The sequence below is a fragment of the Lynx rufus genome, unplaced genomic scaffold (genome assembly GCF_022079265.1).
Source record: "Lynx rufus isolate CCGP_SWC_20201006 ecotype Redwood Valley unplaced genomic scaffold, mLynRuf1.p SCAF_13, whole genome shotgun sequence".
Classification (NCBI taxonomy): Eukaryota; Metazoa; Chordata; class Mammalia; order Carnivora; family Felidae; genus Lynx; species Lynx rufus.
Window position 1 is genome coordinate 64914251 of NW_025814827.1, and position 13815 is coordinate 64928065.

At 37.6% G+C, this 13815-nt stretch overlaps 1 protein-coding gene across 2 annotated transcripts; it reads left to right on the forward strand.

Moving 5' to 3' along the window:
• The first annotated feature begins 2608 nt into the window (after positions 1 to 2608).
• CUNH14orf28 (chromosome unknown C14orf28 homolog) lies at positions 2609 to 12782 on the forward strand. Of its 2 annotated transcripts, XM_047075647.1 has the most exons (5): positions 2609 to 2690; positions 5491 to 6015; positions 8367 to 8456; positions 9640 to 9774; positions 10837 to 12782. In XM_047075647.1, exons 2-5 carry the CDS (start codon positions 5492 to 5494, stop codon positions 11018 to 11020), a joined length of 933 nt encoding a protein of 310 aa, XP_046931603.1. In that variant the 5' UTR covers positions 2609 to 2690; position 5491; the 3' UTR covers positions 11021 to 12782. The 2 variants fall into 2 exon arrangements, with proteins under 2 accessions (XP_046931603.1, XP_046931604.1); XM_047075648.1 differs by lacking the exon at positions 9640 to 9774.
• The last annotated feature ends 1033 nt before the right edge of the window (positions 12783 to 13815 follow it).

Here is a 13815-nt window from a genome sequence, read left to right on the forward strand (position 1 = left end):
TTTCCAAAGCATTTTTCTGATAAAGAACTTGTATCCAGAGTATATAAAGAACTCTCAAGACTGTAACCACCCAATTTTTTTTTTTTTTTTTTGAGCCCTGTGTCCGGCTCTCTGCTGTCAGCACAGAGCCCACTTTGGATCCTCTGTCCCCCTCTCTCTGCCCCTCCCCTGCTTTCTCTCTCTGTCTCTCAAAAATAAACATTAAAAATATTTTTAAAAGATGTTCAACATCATTAGGAAAACACATATTAAAACCACAACAAGATGCCACTACACACCTATTAGTATAGCTAAAATTAAAATCTGCTTGTAGATTTTTACCCAAGAAAAAAGGAAAGATCTGTCCACTCAAAGACTTGTACACAAATGTTCATAGCAGCTTTATTAGTAATAGCTCAAAACTAGACATAACTCAAATGTCCACCAACAGATGAGCAGATAAGGTACACTACATCCATATAATAGAATACACTCAGCAATAAAAAAGGAATGAACTGTTGGTACACAGAACAACATGGACAAATGTCTAGACAATGATACTGAGTAAAAGAGATCAGACCAAAAGAAAAAAAAAACTTCCTGATTCTACTTACATAAATTTTTAGAAAATGCAAATGAGTTCTACAATGACATAAAGTAGATCAGTGGTTGCTTACGTGTGGGAGGCAGGGAGGAATGCGAAGAAAAAATTCCAAAGAGGCATGAGGAAACTTGAGAATGATGGATATACTCACTCGACTAGATGATGGGGTATGTATATACGTTAAAGTTCATAAAATTACATACTTTAAATATGTACCACATATTACATGTCAATTATACCTCAATAAAGCTGTCTTAAAAAAAAAAAAAAACCCTGCAACTCAGCTGTCAGATTTTAAAGGAGCAGAAAGGAAACAGAATGGAAATCTCAGTAAAAGGCCTCAGGTAGGTTTGTGAAGCTAAGGCTCAGCAGAGTTTAATGAGCCATCTCTCTGCTATTCTCCAGAAACCGTGACATCCACCACTATTGGGTTCTGCTTTCAGGAAGAGAATAACCCAATCAGTATAAAATGAATTCCGTGTCTTGTGAGAGATTGCCAATTGAACATATAATCTACATTTACAAACATTTTTAAAGAATGTTCTACTTACAGGATAGTTATAATATCGAGAGTAAATGTTTTGCTATAAATACCAATACAGACATACGAATTATTTAATCTCTCAGAGCCTCTCATTTCATCTATGAAATGCCACAAGAAATAAGAAAAACAGGGAAACTAAAATGAGCAGACTGTGCCAGAATTATTAATTCTTCCTTTGAGGGAAGAGCCTCTTTCCTCCCCCTGTGTTCTGAGAAATGTCCATTTCCTCCCATCACCCTGTGCAGTAATTTTATGTTGAGTAAATCAAGTTTCTCTCCTACTTACCATTCTTCTATCACTAGAATCCTTGAGAGAGGTCCATTAGGAAGGTCCCTGTCATACCTTTGACTAGTCTAGAAGGGATCCAACCTCCACCAGACTCAACTGTGACTGAGGACGACAATGATGTGTTGGACTGGATTTGAGCTGTCTGTATTGTATGTTCTGGAGGTTGGGTTTCACTTTCCAGACAATCATTATTTGTTAAACAGTTGGTTGGGGAATATCTTCACAGCATTTGCATTTATAATAGCAGGTAAAGGTAATTTTTCAGGGTGGCCTGTGTTCTCCAGGAGCTAAGTCACATGAGCTTTGATTTTTTTAAGGGAGGACACAAGAACCAGGGTTTACTGAACAGGAATAGTGGTTGAGCCCACAGACTCTAGCATTAAGCAGCTCTGTCTGGCATCAATTCCCAGCTGTCACTTAATGTGTGATAATTTATCATTTCCAAACTTCATTTTTTTCATCTCTACAGTGGAACTAAAACTATCTAATTTCTATCAATTTTTATTAGCTTCCATTGTAAATTACAGCACCCCGCCAATTATTACCTCGACACTAAAAAGGGCAGTAAACATTAACACCAATTAAACTTTTCCTAACTATATACTTACATCAAAAGCTTGTATAATTATAATTTTCTGAGAAAATAAAGCTTTCCCCTTCTGAATTAGGAATTTAAGATGACAAGACCCAGAAGCAAACTAAAATCAATGTCCTAAAAATGATACAAACCTCAAAAAGCCAGGCAGGTTTGCCAACAAAGCTCCGCCTCCATGCAAACCCTGCCCACTTCCGGCTGCCCCACCCACCCTCTAACACTGTAGCACCTCCCCTCACTGCAAGGTCCCGCCCCCCGCACCTGATCTTGGTTCCCATTGGGCAAATCTGGATGCTGTGTACACACCCGACACACGCACGTTTGGCGAGGGCGTCTTCGCGCCTGCGCAGCAGCGCCGTCAGGCGGCTGGGAACTAGGGGCTGGGGGGAGGGGGGCCGAGGTCAGGCCGAATCTTCCTCCGTAATAAGAAGATCCGCGTCCTGCGGTCCTGGCTCCGTGGGTCCGGTCGGATCCGGCCTGGACGCTGGAGCTGCTGTGGCTCCCTCCGCGGCGGGTGCGATGGAGGCCGTGCCAGAGCCCAGCACTCACGCCGGGGAGGCCCAGACAGCGGGCGGTGCTAGTAGATGAGGCGGCGGCGGCGGCGGCAGCACGGGCTCTCCATGAGCAAGCGGCGGCGACGACGGGTGCGGCGGCACCGGCGGTTTTCGGTCCCCGGGGAGGTACGAGAAGTCGGCTTCCTGGTGGACGGAGACTGGCCGGTGTGGGAACGCCTTCCGCGGCCCGGACCTCCCGCCAGTGCCCGCAGTCCCAGGCGCTTAGGGGAACACTGCCTGACCGTGGGCAGGGGCGCCGAGCCGTATCACCTGCTCCTGGCTCAGGGACCTGCCAGCCCTGAGGGACCAGCCCTCGGTGCCAGGCCTTCGCCTGCGCGGAGGGCCCGGGGCGGGGTAGGCGTGTCCGGAGCGCGGGGGACGGAGGCGGGCGCCCACCGCGCGCCCAGCGGGTCCCTGCCCAGAGCCCCGCGCTGCTTCAAGGGGGAGCGCGTGGCCGTTTTTTCAGATTATTTCGGGGTGCTGATTCGAGAGGGCACCCTTAGGACCGCCGAGCTCTTAGGGAATCCGGCATTCAGTGCCTAGGGCGAGTGGTCTGATCGTCACGATCAGCGTGGAGTACAGATTGTCACCCTTGAAAATGACCCCAAAAGAAAGGTGTCGTTTTGCCAAGGAGAAAGAGGTCGGGGGAGTTTTCCAGGTTTATTTAAACTGGAGGGCCTGTTGAATCAGGACGATAATGCCAGCAGGATATGTCCTCCAGGGCTTCTAATACGGTGCCTAAGGAAACAGTCTTTGACGATGTGGAGAAATCTCAAGACAATTTTAAGTAAAGCTCTTTGCAGCCATTTCTCCGCCTTTTCTGCTCATTTTTGTTGTAATTTACTTTGTAACAAATCACCACGTTAATGCTGAAAGGATTAAGTGTCCTCTAGTTCTTCCAAGCCTCTCTACCCTGCACTTTCCCTCCCCGCAGAAAAAGGCTAGAGAAGTTAATTTCGTTACACATACATATATATATATATATATATATATATATATATATATATATATATGTAAAAGTGTAGTTTAATTCTCTTAAGTATAACAATTGCTGTAAATATTACTTATTTGGTCATGTCTAAAAGATAATTTGAAGAAAAACATTTATGACTCCTTCACAATTTAACATTTTGGAATCAGAACTCAGGCTTAGACCTTGCTACAAAGTTCTTAAAACTTAAACAGAAATAAATGAAACCATGAAGGAAGTCATTTTCATTTTTAAAGTTTTGAATGCCATATATGTATTTTTTAATCTCGGGAAACATGTTAGTCCTATCAAGAAGAAACAGTTTGTGTTTGCCTAAGACTCCAGATTTACCACGCCCTCTTATTCCTAAATGGTTGTCTAGAGCCAACAACATGTTACCAACTGTGTAAACTTCTACACTTAAGACTAAATATAGTGTTGAATATTTTGTAGTCCACAGCATCTTGCCTCAAGCCGAAAATACTGTGTGCCCGTGCATGTGTGCCTGCATTTAATATATTGTAGAACTGAATTTTTAGTCTGCTAGTATTGTAAATTTGGTTGGAATTTAATTTAAGTGTAAAACAGTTTTTTTTAATTGAAGTATAGTTGACATAGTGTTACATTGGTTTTAGGTGTACAACAGTGATTCAACAACTCTATGCTATGTGAACTTAATTTCTTACACAAATAAAACACATAGGTCTGCAGTATTGAGTATTGGATTTATGTTGTGCTTGGGAGTATGTGTGTGGCACTTGAAAAGTCAAAATAAGACATTGACCTCAGTCATGAATTTGTCTCTTCCTATTCTTCAGATGCTTTCCTTTTTCATGGAAATATGCTTTTCCATAAGAGTAACATTGAGAAACCCTATGATATTTTTAGTTTAGATATTTACTGTCCCAAGTAAAGCAGTATTTTCAGTTCAGTTTCATTAGGACCTCATTCTTTAACTTTTTAAAACTTTGCTTTATATAACATACATTATGACACAAACATGTTTATAGAATACTGGCAAAGACCTTAAAAACAAAATGTTTAGCTAACCCCAAGGTTAGGGGAAGGGTAAATAACAGTTTAAGTAGGGTGGACGTCCCTGTTCATTCCCAAAACGTACGGAGAGGGGAATCAGATTACTTACCAAGTTCTAAGTTAGATCTTCATAGCATGGTCTCTGCAGTTAGGATTATAGGGTATCCAGCATGGTCCTAAATTGCAAGTGAAAATCCCAAAGTGCATAGAAATGATTTTTGTATCAGCTGTGGCAATGATTCAGTTAAGTACTGTGGATTACTTTTCATATGAGGTCTCTAAAAGATAATTGGCCATTATTCTGTAGCTGAACTAAGAATTCCATTATAGCAATTTCATAAGTGCAACCATGCATATTAAAAAGGAAATGAAGCACAGCTTGTATTTTGAAGGGAGGAGAAAGAGGTTTACATTAGGAATACACCCACCCAAATTTAGATTGCATCTTCAAAAACTCTGTTTTCATTTAGGACTTATTTATTTCAGGGTCTTCCTATAGCAAAGATAAAATCTGCAGTATAATTAGTGTAAAAGTCTATCACGTGCTCATCCTATACCTCAAAAAAGATCGCGCTTCTAAATGGTCTTTCCAGAGACCATGCATATTGCCAATATGGCAATTCTGAGCCAATTCTGGCTCAGCTAGAATTGTTTTAAATTTTTTCATTATATTGGTAGGCCTTCTAACCAAATTTAATTTGAATTTTTTTTAAGATTTTATTTTTAAATAATCTCTGTACCCGACGTGAGGGTTGAATTTACAGTTGGAAGATCAGGAGTGGTATGCTGTACTGACTGAGCCAGTCAGGCACACCTAATTTGAATGTTTAGACAAGTTTGTTTTGATTTGAACACATCTCAAAAATTTAACATATAAAGTCACAAATTTACATGTTCTATTTTTAAACTTTTGAAATGCAGGATGAAGACACTGTTTGAAGAGATCAAAGCATCAATTAAAAATAACTATAACCAAGATCGCTCATTTTGGAGGCCTGTTCTTCCTTGGGGAGGTGTTTTTACTATCAAAGCTGGCCGCAAAGCAGTATCCTGTACGCCACTTTATGTTGAAATAAGACTGAAAAATACCTGCACCATAGATGGATTCTTGATGTTACTATATGTCATTCTTAATGAAAATGAAAATTTCCCCAGGGAGCTCTCTCTTCATTTAGGTAGAGAGTTTGTAGACTGTTTCCTTTACTTAATGGACACCTACAGTTTCACAACTGTGAAGCTACTTTGGATTTGGGACAAGATGGAAAAACAGCAATACAAATCTGAAGTTCATAAAGCTTCATTAATAATTGATTTATTTGGTAATGAGCATGATAATTTTACAAAAAATCTTGAAAATCTCATGTCTACCATACAAGAGAGTTACTGTTCCAACTGGCGATGCCCAACTCGAGTACAGGAAGATCAGCAACGCACGATTAATATAAAGTAAGTTGCTTTAAAGTGTCACTCTTAGCGAAAATAATACAGTTTTTAAATGAATGTTGCTATAAGTAAGTAAGTATAGTCAGAGCACTTTCTAAAGTACAGACCTTGTGTAGTTACTTACACATGGTAACCACATAAATGCAAGACTATAGTAAGTCCCATGACAAGTGTTAACTATTTATTAAATCCAAATATCTTGGAATTGACTTTATAAAACCAGCTAGTAATTATTTCACTGGGAAAGTAATGAATTAGTATGAAAAATGTTTTACTCTTGCTTTGAATTTGCTAATATGAGTGTGTAGATAATTAATTTTTTGTGTCATAAATGTAACCTCTTGAAGAACATTTAACACTATATTGAAATGTGTCACCCCTTGAATGGATTTCTGCTGGGTAGGCTATTTCTACATGAACAAGAAGATTGAAAGTATTTCAGAGGCGCCTGGGTGGCTCAGTCCGTAGAGCTTCTGACTGTTGATTTTGGCTCAGGTCATGATCCCAAGGTTTGTGTGATGAAGTCCTGAGTTGGGCTTCTCACTGAGTATGTAGCCTGCTTAAGATTTTCTCTCTCTCTCTCTCTCTCTCTCTCTCTCAAACTCTCTCCCTCCCTCCCTCCCCTTCTCTCTCCAACTCACACTTTCTCTCTAAAAAAAAAAAAAAAGCATTTCTTCATGTCATGGCCAGGACATAATTATAGACTGAAACCCTAAACTCAGAATCTTCGTACCTGGAGAGGATATGAATGTGAGGAGCTTTTTCCCTGACGAGGAGAGGTGCTGATAGCCTACCGAGTATTTTTGGTTTCGAGAGAGAAGGCATACCTCCAGGCTGGTAAATGATAGGGAAGAAGGCCAAACTGGCAAGCCCTAGTGGAGTGTTGGGAAACATTAAAGCCCCCAGGGCACATTAGCTGGAAAAGGGATAACTGTCAGTAGAAAAACAGGACAGAAAAACAAGCCCAAACACATTGTTGTCAGAAAGTGTATTTGGCCCTGTGGTTCACAAAAGCAGCCTAATAGATGTTGCCTTTTGAGAATATACAGTACATACCCTAACTTACTAGATTCACGTTTCTTTTTTTTTTCTTTTTAATTTTTTTTTTTCAACGTTTATTTTATTTTTGGGACAGAGAGAGACAGAGCATGAATGGGGGAGGGGCAGAGAGAGAGGGAGACACAGAATCGGAAACAGGCTCCAGGCTCTGAGCCATCAGCCCAGAGCCTGACGCGGGGCTCGAACTCACGGTCCGCGAGATCGTGACCTGGCTGAAGTCGGACGCTTAACCGACTGCGCCACCCAGGCGCCCCGATTCACATTTCCTTATAGCATATTTAGTTTAATATTATCACATCATGCTACTTAGGGAAAGCTGAAGATACTCTTTTTAGAGACTGCCAGCGAATATCTCTCTTGTTCTGAAATACACTTGGTCCGTTTTCCTGTGTTACTGATACGATGACACTGATTTTGAAATCTCTATCCCGGAAAAAAGTTTTGTTATTCTAATTTTTTTAATGTTTATTTGAGAGAGAGAGAGAGAGGGAGAGAGGGAGAGAGGGAGAGAGACAATGAGCAGGGGGAGGGGCAGAGAGAGAGGGAGCCACAGAATCTGAAGCAGGCTCCAGGCTCTGAGCTGTCAGCACGTGCCCAACATGGGGCTTGAACTCATGAGCTGTGTGATCACAACCTGAGCTGAAGTCGGATGCTTAACCGACTGAGCCACCCAGGCGCCCCAAGCTTTGTTACTCTATAATAAACTAAAAAGCATTTTAGAAATTTGTTTCTTCAAAAACTAATATCAGTTTATATATGTTTTGAAATATAATGATTTATAATCCTATATTAATACTATTATTTTAAGCTTCTCAATAAAATATTTTTTGTCATACTGTTTATATTCCATGTAACTTTTTAAGGCTTTTGCCTTTATTTAAAACAATCTCTGAAGTATGTAGCAAGAAATTTTTTCACAAATCCGGTTAACTGAAGCCAACAGTGCTATAACTTGCATTTAGTCATGTAACTGGCTGCTCTCCTGATTCTGGGTCCTACCTTTCTTCCCCTAAGACCAGAATCTGCTCTACTGAAATCTCTAGAAAAATTTTTAAAGTAACAACTGCATATTTCAGGATCAGTTTACAGAAGGATTTGATGTTTCTTGGAAAGCTTCATGCATTAATGTTTATTAAGTTCAACTGATTTCCTATGATTATAACAAAGGTGAAAAACAGAGGTTATACTTTTATATTTGGTTTGCTAATAATTGACCTGTAAAATTTGCTATCCTAATAATGTATTTACATGAAAAATGTCAAAGCAGTTCTTACATGCGTTTTTAATTGTTGTAGTCCTCCCCAAGAAATTCCTCATGGAAACTTGATACGACTGGCTGTGGATGAGTTATTCTGTTCCAGGATTGAACTGTGTGAAGAGAGTGGGTGAGTATATGAGAGACATTTAAGATGAAAGTATTTATGTTTTTTATAAAGAAACCTGAACAGATATGGTCTTTGGTGTTAATACTTTATGAAATAGCAACTCACAAGTATTTAGGAAGCCTAACATTTTTGGAATCTTAACACCTACCGTAGTTTACGCTGCTATTTTATGCTGTGTTGTCATTATAAAATATCACTATATAGAATATTATACTACATTTAATTGATGAATACAAAGCAAATGCCTTTTCTTTTCTTTCCCCACTGCTGAGTAGGTACAATAAAACCTTGGTTAACCGGAACCCAGCTAATCGGACCCTCAATTAACTGGACTTTTTTTTTCTGCATTCCTCATTTAGGACAAAGAGGTAAATGGCAACCAAAAAATTCAACATAGTTAAAAAATTCAGAAGGGGCAGAACATATTCATCCCAGTCGCTTAACAATTTCTATATCTTCAGAAATGTACAATGAGAGTTAATATTTAGAAGGATGATCTTACAGCTAATTAATCACAAGGGAAGAATAAAATACATTCAGTTAATTGTACTTAAGTCCAGAAACTAGACTAATGTATTTTAACAGCAAACACTGAAACACAATGGTTTTCTGATTAACTTTAGTCAGTAACATTTGGGAACCAAAATACTGTGCTCTGAGTATTCCGGTTAATCGAGATTTTACTGTATAATTGTGTATGTTATATTCTGATCCACATGCTTAATATGTAATAGTGCTAAGAAAACAGAATTTGTTTCATCCTAATGGCAAAAGGATGCAATTAGGGAATTTTATGTAATATAAAAATGACTGTAAGAGTCATATTATTTACCTCTGCCATTATTCCTTGAAACCAGCTGAGAGAGAAAAAGCAAATGTATCTCTACATAAAAATAAAAGCTTTTATATCAGTTCAAAAGACTACATGTTTTTATAAGCTTAGGAAAAAGATAGCTAGCTTTTCCTGGAGTTTTGCAAGTATATGACTTCTTGTATATAGAATCTCACAGCTGATAAGCTTCTGGGTATAGGTATATAAGATACTATTGTAGCCACACCATTACCCATGCCTAAAATAGATAATTATGCTTATTAGGAAATTAAGTAATAAAGACAATCCAGAAGTGATAAAAGGCAGTTTTGCTTTAAGTGTAATAAAGTTCATGCCTATTTTCAATTTTAGATGTGGTGGCTTAAGAGAATTTTCCCAGCGAGTTTTCTGCCATGGGGCACCCCCTTTTGTTGTCTTAAATATGCAGCATTGGAAATCTGAAGATCTAGCATATGTACCATATTACTTGGATTTATCTGATCACAAGTAGGTGTTTTCCTATTCGGTTTATAAAACTAATAAAAAACACATTTATTTTCTATTTTTCTGCTATCCCATCATGATTGTGACTAGCCCTTAAGGTAATATTGTTGAAAAAAATCATAGCTATCTTTTTTTTTTTTAGTGTATTTTTTTTAAGTTTATTTATTTTTGAGTGAGGGAGAGAGAGAGAGAGAGAGAGAGAGAGCAGAGGAAGGGCAGAGAGTCAATCCCAAGCAGGCTATGAGCTGTCAGAGCCCAGTGCCGGGCTTGAATTCATAAACTGTGAGGTCATGACCTGAGCTGAAATCAAGAGTCAGACGCTTAACCTGAACCACCCAGGTATCCCGTAGCTCTCTCTAACTGTGTGTATCCTGAGTAAGATTAGAATCTACTACAGGGAGTCATTCACTGCCAGTGTGCACAGTGGTTGGACTATGGAATAGACAGAATGGAGTTCAAATCCCAGCCCCACCTTTTACAAGCTATGTAACCGTGGGCCAGAACTTAACCAGCTGAAACATCAGTTTCTTATTCTGTAAAACACTGCTGACAGTACCTATCTGGTACATAATTGTGAAGATTTAATGAGATAACACATGTAAAGTGTTTAGGATAGTACCTGACACATAGTAAACAGTAAATACTATTACTTGTATTTCAAGTCAAAGTAGTATATAGTAGGAGGTCATCATTTAAACAAAAAATGTTACTTTCAATATCAGAGATGAAAATATCTGCATTCAAATTAGGACATACAGAGTCTCAACTTCTTGCCTTTGAAAGGCTTTTTGTATGTGTGTTCTCTTATGTAACCAAACAATACAGATTATCGTTAATCTGTTAAAGTGTTTTTCAAAATTCCTCAATTGTACAATTTTTTAAATTCTTAAATATTTTACTTCAAATTACCAATTATAGCACATGATTTTTACAGATGGATATCATTTTTAGGGACTAGAATGCAAACAATATCGATATTTTTATTCCTTAATTAAGAATTGAAGGAATATTTATCAAAGAACAAAGTATTATCTTTTTTGCTATACTTTGTCTTTTAATTTGCAGGTATTTGTTGGAAGGTGCCACATTATTTAACAAAGAGGAACATCATTATTCTGCAGCTTTCCAGATTGATGGACATTGGATGCACTATGATGGCCTCAGAAATGTGAATTTAATTTTGTTAAATAAACCCCCAGAGTTTCTCCTCTTGTCATCATTGGTTTATATTCGAGCAACAGAGAAATAAATATAGACTGATGCTAAATTAAATTGTTTTCCCTCCTGCCCATGCTCCCCCAGATGAAGGGCTTTTATTTTGTAAATTCTTGGTATCCAAGGAAATAGTTGAACTATACTAGTTTCAGAGGTGTATTTTTCCAGTGTTTAGCCCCAGGTAAATATTATATATACAGAATCTATGCAAAAATGTTTGTATTTGTTTTTTCTATGTCCTGGGTTATTTTTATACAAGCATAACAAGCATACATTATGTTGAAATAAAATGTATCTTGTAGCCTTTGTATTTTTCATTTATATGTACTCAAAGGATTTTTGCAGTTCTGTCCTTGAATCTAAGAAGATACTTCATCATTTGAATTCTCAATTTTTCTTTTTGGATATTCAAATAAAACCTGGTTACAAGTCAGTATTTCAGTTTATATAAATTTAACAGTTCAAAGTGTATCTGACTATATTTTTTGCCCTACCTCACTAAAATCCAAAGTGCACTGTTGGATCTAGTATGGATTTGAATGTACAACTTATAGATGGCTTAGTCTTTTTTACTTGTTGATTTGCCTAATTTTCCTGCAATAGTTTTTAAAAATACTTTGGTGAGAATATTTTTCTGGGCTTGAATTATTTCTCTATAATGGCAAATTACTTTAACCACTTGCTAAAGTATTATATACCTGCCAGCAAATTTTAAGTGTTAACTAAGCTCCCAAGTTTAATTAAAGTTATTGTTACAAGTAAATTATATAACATAACTAAATGTAATGGAAATCCTCTAATAAAAATCTATTCTGAAGATAAGACAACTATAAAAAAATATTAGGCAACTGGATGTTTACTAATGTTGGATTAACAATAGAAATGTACTTTAAATATATATTTAAGAGAAAACGGTGTCTGGAATATTTTTTGTCCTAGTAAGTCATATTGGCACAGAGAAAAAAATACTTAACATTTTTGGAGTAACAAACTGCTGGCTTCCTTGTGAGTAGTAAACTGATAGCATGAGGGTTTGATTTGCAATATAAATCACAAGAATTTTGTAATTATCAGAAATTATGTTTGTTTTCAAAGACCCTAAGATCTCTCTTCCTATTACAGTTTTAAGGGAAAAAATTAAGTATTATTCTCAAGGGAAAATACTTTTTGAAATTTATTATTATTCACTTTAGTGTTTAATTTCAGTAAACAGTCTATCTTAGATTTTGGGTTGGGATTGAATGTAGTATATTTGGAGATTTCTACATGATAACACAGTTCACTGCCATATACCAAATTTAATTCAACAAATTAAGTCCGTCTTACATTGGCTTGGTGCCATGTTGAAGTAGCTTAAAGAAGAATTACTAAATGTGAGTGCAATGTTGCTGAGAATGCCTCACTTTGAGCAAACTGTGAAAATTGCATCTTGTGCAAGATAAAAAAAATAGCAATTTATTTTACAAAAAAAATCTACACTAGAGTTTATTTAAATAGTCCCCACCATGTATTTAAATAGGATTTTATTTACAGCAGACTTTTGTGGGGACACCTTATTGCATGAATCAAAGTATACAACAACACAAATATTAGCATATACATAAGTGGTTCATTAACATAATTATTCCTAATGCAGATTATTCTTTTAAGAATTGCACTTTATTTGGAACAATACTAATTTATCACAAAACAATGACTTACCTACCTCACAGGGTTGTTGTGAGGATTAAGATGTTTGTTAAAATCTTGACTACCTTGAACATGCTAATAAAGATATATTTTTTCTACCTCTTTCATATACAGCAAGTCTCCCAGATTCTCTTTACTAATGAAGTTTTTAGATATCTTTTTTAAGTTATTTATTTGGGTAGTTGCTCCTATCAGTAATAGACTTGATGTGTAATAGAATTTAAGTATGCCTTCTGGACCTCAAGATAGTTGGATTTTAAGGATAATAAGTAGTTTATTGTTACAGTAGTGGTTGGTTGGTAGAAAGAAGCAATTATCCCCTGCTGACCAGATAGTAAGTAGAAAATGGGTGAAAAATAATTAAATGGCATTTTCTGTAGAATGTGAAGGTGAAGGTATGGAAAATTCTTTATAACCTGAAACATCCTTAGAAAAATCATAATACGGGGGGGGGGGGGGCACCTGGGTGGCTCATTCAGTCATCTGTCCGACTCTTGATCTCAGTTCAGGTCATGATCCCATGAAGTGGGAATGAGCCCCAGGTTGGGCTCTGTGCTGGCAATGTAGAGCCTGCTTGGGATTCTCTCTGCCCCTCCCCCACATTCTCTCTCTCTCTCTCTCTCTCTCTCCCTCCCTCTCTCAAAAATAAAATTAAAAAAATCAGAATACAGGGGCCACTGGGTTGGCACAGTTGGTTAAATGTCCGACTTCAGCTCAGGACATGATCTCACAGTTTGAGTTCAAGCCCTGCATTGGGCTCTCTGCTGTCATCACAGAGCCTACTTTGGATCCTCTGTCCTCCTCTCTTTGCCACTCCCTGCTTGCTCTCTCTCAAAAATAAACATTAAGGAAAAAAGAAAAATCGGAATACTGAAGCAGGGCGCAGTGAAAGATAGGAAATAATACATTTTTAAATGCCAAAATCCATAACGATACTTACGGGAAGAGCAAAAATGATTTTAAAACCCCAGCCTATGTCAAAGGGGGATAAGGTACAAACAAAGCAAATTTAAGGAATAATGTCCAAGTTCTTTGCAGCAAAAGAAACCTTTTACCCCCAATTTAGCAAATAATCTTATATTTATCCTTCAAATATTATTAGGGTTGATTTAATATCTGAGACATTGTCACTGGATCTGA